Source organism: Sorghum bicolor, chromosome 8 (assembly GCF_000003195.3).
Source record: "Sorghum bicolor cultivar BTx623 chromosome 8, Sorghum_bicolor_NCBIv3, whole genome shotgun sequence".
NCBI lineage: Eukaryota > Viridiplantae > Streptophyta > Magnoliopsida > Poales > Poaceae > Sorghum > Sorghum bicolor.
In genome coordinates this window covers 6,276,939-6,290,880 of record NC_012877.2, presented here as the reverse complement: position 1 = coordinate 6,290,880, position 13,942 = coordinate 6,276,939, and the positions used below count along the sequence as shown (strand labels likewise).

Genomic DNA, 13,942 nt, shown 5'->3' with positions numbered 1-13,942 from the left:
GGGAATCTTGAAAACTTTTTGGTTTTCGGGGTGAACTAAACAAGGCCCAAGGTTTGTTATTATCAGAGGTCCAAGTGATCAATTAAAAGTTATGTTTTGGTTTTTGGATAATGGATTTGGTTCATATCACCGGTCTTGCCTACTAATAACCCTTTCATGCCATTCTTGCAGAGATAGAGAGAGAGAGAGGATCGTTTCGGACATTGACAAAGTGGCTAAGACACCAATTACACCCACACATCACCAGTCTAAAACATAACAAAGTTTGTATTTTGCCAAACCATTCAAAGCAAATCCATTGAATTTTTTAAACAAATCAAAACAATATTCAAAAAGATTTTGACAATAATGAGTGCTTATACATATAGTCCCTCCATTCTAGTTCAAAGCATCTCAAGTTTGACCAAAACTATAAGAAACATTATAAAAGTTTATGACATTAAATAGGTATATACTATAAAAATATAATTAATGAAGAATCTAATTGTACTTGTTACTATCATAAATGTTATTATTATACTATATAAGTTTGATCAAACTTGAGATATTTTGACTCTCTAAGAAACTTAAAATGACATAATTTGGAATGGAGAGAGTACTTAAACTTAGGAGAAGAGGATGTCTCATCAATGGCTGACACAAGACAATGCTAAGCACACCGTGACCCACACCAGCAGAGTTCAAACACCGTTGACCAGAGAGAGGCACAGCAACAAAAGTCCAAGGAAGAGATAGAGTGATGTAACCAAGCACTCAAAGTCCAACGAGGAGATATAGCATGACAACCCAAGGCACAGCCGCAAAGGATAAAAAAAAAGTGAGAAAAGAAAAATGGAAATAAATAAATAAATAAATAAATACACACCCAAAACGGCAGCGTTGACTAGAAAGCAGACGCACACAGAGACCTCTGCCTACTGCCCTACTCCCTGCTCTCGAGCTATCTGTCTATATATATCCTCGTCCCTGAGCACACTTCTCCCACACAGCTTCTCGCATCACCTAGCTCCCTGAGAGGAGGAAGAGGAAGAAGAAATCCGAGAGAGGGATCAGAGCTCGCTCGCTCTCGCTCAGTGGCCATGGCACCGGCAGCGCACAACGGAGTGAGTAACATGCACTCGGTTGCGCCCATGGAGGTGTCAGTCGAGGCCGGCAACGCCGGTGCCGCCGCGTGGCTGGACGACGACGGCCGCCCTCGTCGCACCGGCACGTTCTGGACGGCCAGCGCCCACATCATCACCGCTGTCATCGGCTCCGGCGTGCTCTCCCTGGCCTGGGCCATCGCGCAGCTCGGCTGGGTCGCCGGCCCTACCGCCATGCTCCTCTTCGCCTTCGTCACCTACTACACGGCCACGCTGCTCGCCGAGTGCTACCGCACGGGCGACCCGGAGACGGGCAAACGCAACTACACCTACATGGACGCCGTCCGCTCCAACCTCGGCGGCGCCAAGGTCGTGTTCTGCGGTATTATACAGTATGCTAACCTCGTCGGCGTCGCCATTGGCTACACCATCGCGTCGTCCATCAGCATGAAGGCCATCAGGAGAGCTGGGTGCTTCCACAGCCATGGACATGAGGATCCCTGCAAGAGCTCCAGCACCCCGTACATGATCCTCTTCGGCGTTGTGGAGATTCTCTTCTCGCAGATACCGGACTTCGATCAGATTTGGTGGCTATCCATTGTCGCCGCCGTCATGTCCTTCACTTACTCCAGCATCGGACTCTCCCTCGGCATCGCACAGACCGTCTGTAAGTCAATGATTCTTCAATCAGATTTGGTGATTAGGATTCTTGGATTCTTGGTTACTGACATGTGCTCGATCGATGCAATTGTTTGCAGCCCATGGTGGGTTCAAGGGTAGCCTCACTGGCGTCAGCATCGGCGCCGGCGTCACCTCGACGCAGAAAATCTGGCACACCCTGCAGGCATTCGGCGACATCGCCTTCGCCTACTCCTTCTCCAACATCCTCATCGAAATCCAAGTAAAAACCATACACTACTGTTCTATTCTCTCTGCAACTGGATTCCCCTGTTTCTAACGAAGCCTGTTTCTGCTCTCTGGTTTCTTGTTCAGGACACGATCAAGGCGCCGCCACCGTCGGAGTCGAAGGTGATGCAGAAGGCGACGCGTCTCAGCGTGGCGACGACGACCATCTTCTACATGCTGTGCGGGTGCATGGGGTACGCCGCGTTCGGCGACGCCGCGCCGGACAACCTGCTCACCGGCTTCGGCTTCTACGAGCCTTTCTGGCTTCTTGACATCGCCAACATCGCCATCGTCGTGCACCTCGTCGGCGCCTACCAGGTGTTCTGCCAGCCGATCTTCGCCTTCGTCGAGCGCCGCGCCGCCGCGGCATGGCCGGACAGCGCCTTCATCTCACGGGAGCTCCGCGTGGGCCCCTTCGCGCTCAGCGTGTTCCGCCTGACATGGCGGTCGGCGTTCGTGTGCGTCACCACCGTCGTGGCCATGCTGCTGCCGTTCTTCGGCGACGTGGTGGGGCTCCTCGGCGCCGTCTCGTTCTGGCCGCTCACCGTCTACTTCCCCGTCGAGATGTACATCAAGCAGCGCCGCGTTCCGCGGGGCAGCACCAAGTGGTTGTGTCTCCAGACGCTTAGCGTCACCTGCCTCCTCGTCTCCATTGCCGCCGCCGCCGGTTCCATCGCCGACGTCGTCGATGCCCTCAAGGTCTACCGGCCGTTCAGCGGTTAGCTTCGGAGAACGTGGAGGGAGATTCGTGAAAAACGACAGAGGACTGTGAGCATCTACACCAAATCTCTGCTGGACCATTTCCGAATACTAACGAGCGAGGTGACCTGGCGACTGTATTGCTCCATTAGTTGGTTCGATTAAGCAGGATCTAGCTCTAAGAAATTAGGTCTATATTCCTAACTTCGCTGGTAGCGATAAGCTGCTATACTTTTTGCCACTTACTTGTTATGATCATCTGCAGTGCACGGGATGTGTGTGCGAGTGAGATCATGTGGAATTGCTAGTTTGCGTCTGTGAACCATCCAAAACTATGTTAGAAATGAGAAGATGCTATACCTGAGACGGATCAACAACATGTGTCTCTGATAACTAATTAGAGATAGGTCAATCTTACACGTCCCTGATTCTGGATGTGACGGCGGGGGTGCGGTTGCCTATCATCAGAGACCAAACTACATTGTGACCGTCTATGATGCGATATCAACTCATCTGATAGAGGTGTAGACAAGACATGTCTCTAATGTGATCTCCGCTAAAGACATGTCATCACATTTGAGACAGGTCCCATTTTTGTCACTGATATGGGTCCTCATCACAGACTGTCTTTATAATCTCGGTCACGGTATAGGTCTTCCTCACACACTAACTTTAGTGGAATAGACAGGATTTTTTTGACAAAGAGGAACATATATATGTCGAAAGCATCATTTCAAAAACATTAACTACTAATTGGAGAAAAGGACGTTTTGCCAAAAGTTCAAGACAATGAACCATAGACGTGAGAAGAAAAGATAAATCAAAGAAATTCCGCATTGCACAAACGCTATGATCATTTTTTGCATACTATGTACTCTAATTGTCATTAAATATAAGTCATAACTAGGTTTGTTTGCTCTATGAAATTACCCATCTTTATCATTATAAAGAACTATCCTAAGAGAAACTCCAACAGCTTGGATATTGTTATTGTTGAGATTATTTTAGAATTTGTATAAAAAAATGGTTCCAACAGATGTACTATCTAATTTTGTAAAATAGAAAGCTGGCTATCCTTTGTTTTTCGGTGACCATATATGGCCAACCACATGCACTGGTTATATGACTTTGTTAAATAGCAAGACTATTATAGATTCTTTTTGGGAAGTTTTTCTGTTTTATATAATGGCTAAACAATAGAATTTAACAACTAATTTTAGTCAAGTTGTTGGAGCTGCTCTAGTAATTCATAGATCTACATCTATATTACATAACTTTCCCTTATGACAACCTAAACTAACCCTCCTAAATTTAAATCTAAATTACCCACCTATTCCATTATTATAAATACTACTCTTCAGTCTATTTTCCTTCTGGCAAGAGAGAAGTCTATTTTCATTAAGTAGAGAAGTAGAGCAAGAGAGAAGTCTATTTTCATTATCAAGTAGAGAAGTAGAGGTTCCTCTAGATCTTCTAGTTATAGTTTTTCTAGTTTTAGTTCTAGTTCATCTAGTTGTAGTCTAGTTCATCAAGTCATAAAGGGATAGAGGAGGAGAGAGCTGAGGAGGAGCTAGATCTGTTGGATCTTCCTCAATATTGTACTTTTGCAGCATCTGGTTCGTCGCTCAGCAATCTCCAGGTTCTTTAATTATTATTTCTAAGTTCAGTTTTTTATTTAATTCTTGCTTAATTATACTTACTAGATCTCTGCTCGTATTGAGTGCTCTAGTTATTCTTAAGGTAACTAGAGTAGTAAATGCTAGTGTAGACGTGGTGTCTACACTAGAGTTTACCTGAGTTTGTGCCTAATCCCACAATTAGTTATGATAGCCCCAGAGGTGACAGCTCCGTCAGGCCTTTGTATTCCACCACGTTCGGGTTGGTGTTTCATAGAGCTTTTTGGCAGCCTTCCCTCGACTACTTTTTTCCTAGTCTCTGCTGAGAGTCGGAAAGGTACTATTGCTCCATAGTAGGTAGAGTGAAGTAAGCCTGATTTTGATCACCCACTCAACTTAGAAAACACTAGAAGGTTCCTCTCCACCCACCAAAAATATATATTTCTTCTCTTATCTTTATCTTTGGACGGCCTTGATTCTCTAATACATTTCATGTTCCCTGTGAAAATCGATACTCTAGAATACTTTCGGGTTGACAGCTAAATCAGTATCCATGCGCTTGCGGATTTTTCTGTGTGCGTTTAAAATACCCAATAAGCTTTTTGGTGCCGTTGCCGGGAACCAGACTTTTTGTCTATCTTTGGTGATTGCGCTAAGAAGTGTCAACAAGTTTTCTAGCGTCGTTGCCGGGGACTAGGCTTTTTGTCTATCTTTGATGATTGCGCTAAGAAGTCTCAACAGTGCTCTCTAATCTTTGCTATTGATTGCGCTGATAAAATTTACTGGTTTGTCATCACTTTTACAATTAGGTGCCCAGATATCTCATAGAATACGTCTAGTGGGATTGGTAGCTTCTATCCTGTTGATTTGCTAGATCGTCAACTTCGTTGTTGTCTATCCTGGGAATGCTCTTTGTTGTAACCCTAAGAAAATGTTTTTCCATTACTCTTATAGTATAGGTACTTGGCTGATTTAGGATGTATTTCTTCATACTCTTTTTATGAAAGTGGTGACTACTTGATAATCTGTCTTGAAAATTGTCATCATTTGTCTCAAGTCATAAGTTTTTTTATGTCCAAGCATTGTTGCCTCATATTCTGCATTATAGTTTGTCCACGTGAACAATAGTTCTTGTTTTTTGTTATGACACATTTTTACACCATGAGAATACCATCAACATACCTTAAAATAAAAAGAAATGAGCATTGCATGAACATATTTTATTCAAATAACAAAGTTCTACATGTATATGGAGTTTTTCTATGTATGAAGCAAAGTGGGGCCATTTGGGCAAACCCCTAGGGTTGGGCCACCCTAGATGGGGTCGGTCGACCCTACTAGTGGGCCTACTTGCTCCTAATCTAGGTGGAAACCGAGGAAACATGTTTCTAAGCACTCTCAACCGTTAGAGTAGTTTGTTCTTTCTCTAGTTGGCAGATGTGCATTGCACAAGGACCAAAGGACTCACAAACATATAATCCTTCGCATCACCAATTGATCCAACAAACCAAGAAGTGCCAGATGACAGGTGGACCAAGCCCCCCTCTAGCGGAGGGGCCCTATAGACCCTAGGGTCGAGGGACCTCCCTAACCACTCCACCAGCTCACTATTGGTCAACTTGCAAACTAATACAACAAGTCTTGATTTCCACCATTGTTTCTAAGTTGATTTCATCATAGACGAGGTAGAGATCACTTGGATTCATGAGCCCACCTCCAATCTTGTGGAGTTTACTGATGTAAGCCATGGAGACAACCGGGACTAGCATGGGAGCTCAAGTCATCCAAGTCATAGCGGAGGCTGAATCTAATAACTCAAGTTGGAGTGCATCTCGGAGTCCAAGAGCAGTCGGGGTAAAATGGACGCCCAAGATGAATATAGACTCTGTTTCGAATAATCTACATGTGCAGTGAAAGATAATTTTATAAGCTAACCAGTGGCTTTGGTTTGCAAAATACATCCTAAATCAACAGGAATGGTCAAAATGCTTCAGCATCTAGAATCTGTAGGGTGCTATGACACCGTCTTTTGGTCCGTTTGGATGTGGTTCTTCTTAGAGCCCATTAGGGGATGCGTCTCGGGGTTTGCACGCCCAAGACATTATAATTAGCCATCATCGCACTTGTTACTGTTTGAGTTTTGTTGTGTTCTTGTTTTTCTCATGGAACGGACATTATTCATAACACTTGTATCACCAAGATCGACTCCTATGAATGAGGGCCCCTGTTCTTGTTGTTGTTCACTTATATCAAATTGTGTTGTCCGCCTCTAGAAATGTGAAACCACCACCTGCAGCTGTGATGACTATGCCATAAGGTGCTACCTTATTTGTTCTCACTTGTTGATCACTTCATAGTTCATATAATATATTTGCTCCTTTTCTGTAGGCTCTATATTTTTTAGGACTCATATATGATGATTGATTTATGCTATCTATTTGACGATAGATGCAAGGATGGCAACGCAAGTTGCCATGACCTTTTTGACCATTTGATCTTGTTGCATCATCTATTCTTCCAAAAAAGCAATTAATATACACTACTACGTTTCAACAGCAAAGTTCTAAACCATTTCTTTGCAATCTTGTCCGCACCTTCCCACACCTAATCCATGACTTTAGCCGCGGCAGTTTTCTTAGACCACGACGAACTATCAGATCATCTTTTGAGAAGAAAAGGCTGATGGCATGCATGCTGTCTGTTTTGTACAATATCTCATTTGGATGTATGAAGAGACTGATAACAAGCTGTGTATGTGAGTTGGGAAAAACAGAAGTGTAGTGTTGATCTGTCTAGAGCCAGCTGAACTATAATGTTCGCTGATTTATTATGAGAGAAAAACACAGTACAGTGGCTGATAAGCCATGCTGATAAGTTCAAGCGAATAGGATAAGCGCGCATTCATATTGCATAAGCTTTTGTACTTTGAACAAACACATAATAAAAAGGTGGTACAAGTTGATGGATCCTATTGAGATCTTCCGTACGTTATATATATATTAGCTAGTATCATGTTTACATTGGACATGCCCATGCACGATCGATGAAGCACATCAGTCTTCACCAAACAGGTTGGAACTACACTTTAGTAGGGTTGAACCTTGCACGGGTGAACGTTTTGCATTTTGTAGGAAATGAAGGCATTGTTTTCTTCATCTGTCCATTGAGATCTACTCATCAGTATCTTGGTAATATACCACCTTCACTAGTTGTCCTTTGATAACCTCTTGACAAGTCAAAAAGCGTTTTGCTTTGAGTTGATCATCTGCAATCATATGAGCTATCTCGTAAAGACTTTTTTGTAAAAGTTGCTCGGATCGAACATTGGTTGGCGTCGACAGCGATGTCTTTGGCCATTGAACTATTGGAACATGCATGCGTGCACTACTATAGAGTAGTACATGTCCTGATCAATTATTGGATGCACTTTCTTGTTCATACGGTCAATGTCGTGTCATACGGCGTGTAGCGGGATCACACATATAAAGCCAGAGCATATTTTGGTTTTAAACGGTTATTCAAATGTTTAGAGAAGTGGTTAGTCACGTAACCCATCGAGGTCAAGCAAAACACGGTTCATTGTTTTGACTATGTGTGTTGTATGGATTTTCGCGCACAAGTTTATTTTTCCGCAACACGCTGCTAGAACACCGTCTAGCTAGATGTCCCCCCAAAGGTGAGAAGTGAAAGGCACAAAGATAATTTACTTACAGGATAAAAGATAGTAATAGACAATCAGGTCGATAGATTGACACGGCCGGGAAGTTGTCAAGTAGGAGTAAGGGGGTGTTTGGGACTGCCCTGCCTCAAGTTTTTCAGCTCGGCTTCATGTTTTTTAGCCAAAACAGTTTTAGCTTCACGCACTCAGTTCGAGAAAAAAGTGTGAAGTTGTGAGAGCACCGAGATACTCTACAAACTCCAGTTTTTTTATGGAGCTGCTCCATGATGGAGTTTGTGGAGCAGAATTTGTGGAGCAGTTCTAAACACCCCGTCAGCCTCTGACGACACCTCACCACATAGATAGCTCTTTAGCACATCTATGGGAAAATTAATATTTTTGGATCCACACAAACATGCTAGTTATTAGCTAGAGGGTTGTTAACTGTTAGTTATATTAGGGCAGTCCCAATGGTTGAAACCAGTCACGATTTCTATAACAGCCAAATCAGGAAGAAATCATCTATAGAAATTATACCACACAATGCAAGTTTCTTTGTCTAATAAATGTTGCTTATTTTTCTATCTCTCTCTCTCCATCCTCTTTCTTCTAGCGGTTAGGCATGAGCTTAGAACAGAGCAGCGAACGCAAGAAGGCTCCTCGCGGTGTGCCTCCTTGTACTTCAGGACTCCGAGTGCAGAGTGCTACACCATCGCCATTGCTGCACCACCAGTTGCTGCTTGATGCGAGGCCCGCCTGCAGCTCGGAGGTGGCGGGAGACGGGAGGTAAAGCGTGCGGCGAGATGCTCGACGGCAGCAAATGCGGCTTGCATTGTGCGGATGACGAGCGCGGAGGGCGATGTCTGAGCGGACGGTGAGCGCAGCCTGGGACACAACGGCGACGTGGGCGAGCATGCGCGACGGCCCGTGGGTGAGTAGCCACGGCAGCCAGTGAGCGAGCGCACGCAGCCGGCTGACGACGGCGAGGGGCCTGTGCAGATGGCGAGCGCAGCGGGGACGGCAGCGTGGCGGGCATAGATTGGGCGACGGCGGCACACCGAGCGGCTGCTCGTGCGGAGGAGAGTCCTGTCGCGGGCCGCTGCCGGATGGCGTTTCCTCCCAACGCCAAATTAGCGATTTCTCCATTCCTCGGTCGACGAGTAGACGTGTTTTCTCCCGGAGAAAACGGTTTCATCAAATTTTACTCTCTTTCTTCATTAATTAAGTTGCCACATCAGATTTTTGCTTAGCTGGCAAAGTAATTAATAGAAATAGAAACTATCATTAATACACTATTGTTAGTGCCCTTAGCAGGTTTGGAGTTGTTAATAGGTGCTAATAATAGTCTGTTTGCACCTTTACCACACTATCCAACCACCTATAAGCAAGTGGATCCAAACAGCCTCCTACTAATAAAAATTAGATAGCTAAAATTTAGCAACTATTAGCTAATAGCTAGCTAATTTTTAGTGCTAATGAATCCAAACATACCTTATATCTATATAGTACTCCCTTCACCTCAAAAAAAAAATGTTTTTGATTTTTATTTTTAGGATAATGTTCAACAAAAATTACCCATGTACCTCTATTTGTTAAAGGTGACCATGCTAACTAAGGAGGAATAAACCCCTCTTTAAAAAAATGAATGGAGGCATGCAACCTACAACAATCTCAAGCTGAGATATTAGCCCAATCTATATAGTCCAACAGCTAAAGCATCAAGCTTTTTTTTTTAGCTTTTTTTACTCCTAGAACGTCAAGTATTCTAGGATATGGAGGGGGTATATTAAAGAGCCATTCATCATGAACCTATCATCGCTCAAGCGTGTGTGAGTTTTGCGCGTGATAGATACTCCCTCCGTCTCAAAAAGACCATTGTTGTTGACTTTGACCAATCATATTTGACCGCTCATCTAATTCAAAATTTTTGTGCAAATTATAAAATAGATAGATCATTATTAAAGTATCTCTAATGATCAAATAAATCATATTAAAATAAATGATATCTATAAGAAAGTTGAAATAAGACGGATGGTCAAACAAGATGTCTGAAAGTCAATAACAACGGTATTTTTGAGACGGAGGAAGTTTATCCCAACAAATTTGATTATTATGAATGATGATGGCCTGTGGTCTTGAGTTGTCAACTTGACTGCCTGTGTGCCTGCGCGTGCTGCCGGGGAAATGGTAGGTCTCGCTGTCGGGTGTCGTCGGCACGTTGGTCTGCCGAGAGACTCTCGATCTGATAGGCCACTTGGTGGTGGTTTGGCTACCTAGCTAGCTGATGAGAGTCTGCCTGCGCGTTTATCCCACTGCACCGCCCGAGCTGCATGTACCACTGACAAAACACACACGTATAGTATTACGATCGAAAAATCACACAGGTTAGAGGCCTCTGTTTGTACTCTCTTGGTTGAGCAGCCTTTAATTTTGCCTCAGCAGTGGACTGACCGTTGACTGATGACCCTGCAGAGTGCAGACGAATTGTTTTATAGGCAGTGGCTATATATACGCCTGTACGCGTTGACGACACAGGACAGGACGAGTAGTAGTTGGCTTCCGTACGTGATTTAGTTTGTGAGATCATGACGTACTAGCACATGTCAGATAAGAAATATTTGTACCTTCTTCTGGACCAAACAGAATTACTTCCTTTATTCATAAATAAATGCACGTTCAGCTTGATTAGAAATATATCAAATAATATTAATATTTGTATTTGCAAATAATTATATTATAAAAATATATTTTATACTTAATATGATACATATTACATATGATAGACATTATTATATTTCTGTATGTATTTTGTCAAACCTTAAAATATTTGACTCTTTGGAAAATGAGGCGTGCATTTATTTGTGGACGGAGGAAGTACAGTATGTGGCCATCCAAAAGAAGCAAATAACTGCATATCAGCTATTTCTAGCGCGCAACAAACTTGGAATATCTGCTCCTTGTTTTTTTTTTCATGCCATTCACCAGTAGACAATGTTTTTTACATTTGTCTCCTACTTTTCAGTTTCACATAGCAAACCACCAACCGTGCAATATTGTAGCAACAAATTGCACTCGAACTTAATTTTTTTTTTTTGAGATGATTCTATTTAGAAAACCACCCCTAGAAATGTATTCACTTTTACCCTAAAAACTATATTTTCCAAGTTTAGTTCACTTAAGCCAACAATCCCAAGAAATAGGAGATTTCTGGAGACAGTTGGCTTAAGTAAATCACCGCCAAAAAATACCCTCTATAACCTTTCTTCCTCCTCGATTGATCAAATCCAACCTGAGCCTATACTTTGTTGAGCTCACCCAAAGGCAAAACAATTGCAAAAACAATATAGGGGTGCTTGTCCTTGGACTCTTTGAAGGAGTTGGTTTGAAAGGTATCTTTTTGAACCTTGCTCACCGAGTGCTTTCTTACTTAGGATTTCCATCAAGAGATAGGCTTGATGGGTGTTCCATTTTTTATATAAATTTAGTTAGATTTTTTGGTCCAACCAAGAGCAACTCAAGGAGCTGTGTAAAACTCAATTACTAAACCAATGGCATTAACAAGTTAACTAAATAAGTAGCAACCGCAATTTATCCCTCTCTCTCCAATATTTTCCTATACTAGCTTCCTAAGGCCTTGTTTAGATGCGAAAAAATTTTGGATTTCGCTACTGTAACACTTTCGTTTGTTTGTGGCAAATATTGTCCAATTATGGATTAACTAGGATTAAAAGATGCGTCTCGTGATTTATAGTTAAACTGTGCAATTAGTTTTTATTTTCGTCTATATTTAATACTTCATATATGTGCCGAAAGATTCGATGTGACGAATAATCTTGAAAACTTTTTGGTTTCAGGGTGAACTAAACAAGACCTAAAATACAAAAAGATGATGACCCACAACTCTCTCTCTTTTTTGCGTTAACCCTTTTGTTCACACGGGTGCCGCCGTCCATAGACTATCTGCTGCCATGCACATACCCGTCACTCTTTCATCTCTATAGGAGTATGTGAATCGAAGAACACAAACAAGATCAAACAACAATATGATATTGCAAATAATATGAAGCTCACAAGTTGGGGTTCCAGAAACCGCTCTATGGCAAAATTATTCGATCACTATCCCAAGGTTTCCCTTCACAATAGCCGGACCAAACTCGTTCCCTTGCGGCAATATTTGCATTCCATTTGCAGTCATAGCCCAACCTCACACAGCTCACCCTAGCAGCCTTTGCACACCTTGCCATGACAGCCTCACTCCTGCCTAGGGATCGCTACCCCCTTCCCAACCATCCATGCTAGGACCGCTCGCTCCGCTAGCGTGTCTTCCTCGGCTCCCTTTGGATGGCATGGTGGAACAGAACCGTTAGTGGATGCTAATTGGACATTTTGCATGCATGACAAGATAGAATGATAGTCGAGATTAAAAGTATAATTAAGATATATAGAATGTACATGAGAATGATGATATTTTCTTGAGTTAATGTGGTAAGTTTTTAGACCTTCAGAGCGATTCTTCCTCTCTGTTGTCCGTACATAGACGATAATCGGTGCTTATAATTTGATAGTGTCATGGGCATTATGCTGTACCTTGGCATTTTGCCAGTTGCGCCACATGGCTTTATTCATGCGCAACCAATTAGTTACGTCCTTCAACATTATTCTGCGCGCGAAATATTCCAAATGAAGCGTCAGTTTAATTGTTCTTTTGTGTCAATTCGTAGACAAATTCCTTATGAGCAATTTCTGGACGTACGTACGTACGCGCATGCGCGAAAGTCATAGAACGAAGGAAAGTAATTAAACCACGAATTCTCCTCCTTCTGGTATGCTACAGAGACGGGCGGTGTTTTCTGATTTGCCGCTACCTGATAATGACTGAACATTGCACATACACATATGTGTTCACTCCTTTTTTTTTTTCCTTATTATATATGCAAGATGCCTGGGGAACACCACACGTTTGTTTCTTTGTCCTGTTGCTTGCTATGATCTGTGCCGGATATATAAGAACATGCAAGCAGCGCTGGCTCGTTTAGTTTGAGAATATTTTTTTTTTTAAAATTCGGCTACTACAGTATTTTCGTTTGTATTTAACAATTATTATCTAATTATAAACTAACTAGATTCAAAAGATTCATCTTGCAAATTATAGACAAACTGTGTTATTAGTTTTTTATTTATATTTAGTATTTAATGCATATGTGTTTAAAAATTTGATATGATTAAACGAGAATCTTAAAAATTTATGGAAATAAACAAGGTCGCGACCTATATATATCCTATCCTATAGTAGGAGCTGCAGGTCGGCACACCGGCCGGCCGCGCCGGACGGGAGAAAAGACGACGACGAATCTGTAGCACTTTCGTTTATTTGTGACAAATATTATCCAATCATAGACTAACTAGGATCAAAAGATTCGTCTCGTGATTTACAGCTAAACTGTGTAATTAGTTTTTATTTTTGTCTATATTTAATATTTCATGCATGTGCCACAAGATTCGATGTGACGAAGAACCTTGAAAACTTTTTGGTTTTCAGAGTGAACTAAACAAGTCCTCAGTTTTGTTTTGTTTGCTCGAATCCGCCATACTTCATACAGTACATGCAACTGCAACGACGATGTGATGTGTGCTGCGTAGTACAGTATATGATTCCATTCCATACCTTGCCTAAACGCTAAATAAAGTGCCGCCGCGCGCATCAAAACTTGTGGAAAACATTGAATTGGATCAGTGAGCGCATGCATCACGCCAACGCCCGCCGTGGGCCGGCCGTGGCGACCGGCCGCTGCCAGAATGCCGTGCCGGCGGCCAGAGCTAGCCCGCGTGCTTCAACGGAAGATGACATGATTCCGAGCAGACAAAGACACCGGCCGGCGTGCGTGCGTGCATTTGGGCGGAGTGTGTGTGTGTGTGCCTATCATCTACTATCTCCAATATGTAGTATATCTAATGGCTCTAGCTTTCTGGCCAAGTTCAAG

The 13,942-nt window shown here is 42.8% G+C and overlaps 1 protein-coding gene across 1 annotated transcript; it reads left to right on the top strand.

Moving 5' to 3' along the window:
- Window positions 973-3,061, top strand: LOC8076312 (amino acid permease 3). Its single transcript, XM_002442881.2, has 3 exons — window positions 973-1,749; window positions 1,841-1,983; window positions 2,076-3,061. The coding sequence occupies exons 1-3, from the start codon at window positions 1,080-1,082 to the stop codon at window positions 2,709-2,711; spliced, it is 1,449 nt and encodes a 482-aa protein (XP_002442926.1). The 5' UTR covers window positions 973-1,079; the 3' UTR covers window positions 2,712-3,061.

What these genes read in the sequence shown, in the direction of transcription:
- LOC8076312 (XM_002442881.2), top strand. Translation starts at nt 1,080, where the DNA reads ATGGCACCGGCAGCGCACAACGGAGTGAGTAACATGCACTCGGTTGCG. An exon ending in CGGCATCGCACAGACCGTCT is followed by an intron (nt 1,750 to 1,840) that starts GTAAGTCAATGA and finishes AATTGTTTGCAG; the next exon opens with CCCATGGTGGGTTCAAGGGT. An exon ending in ACATCCTCATCGAAATCCAA is followed by an intron (nt 1,984 to 2,075) that starts GTAAAAACCATA and finishes TTTCTTGTTCAG; the next exon opens with GACACGATCAAGGCGCCGCC.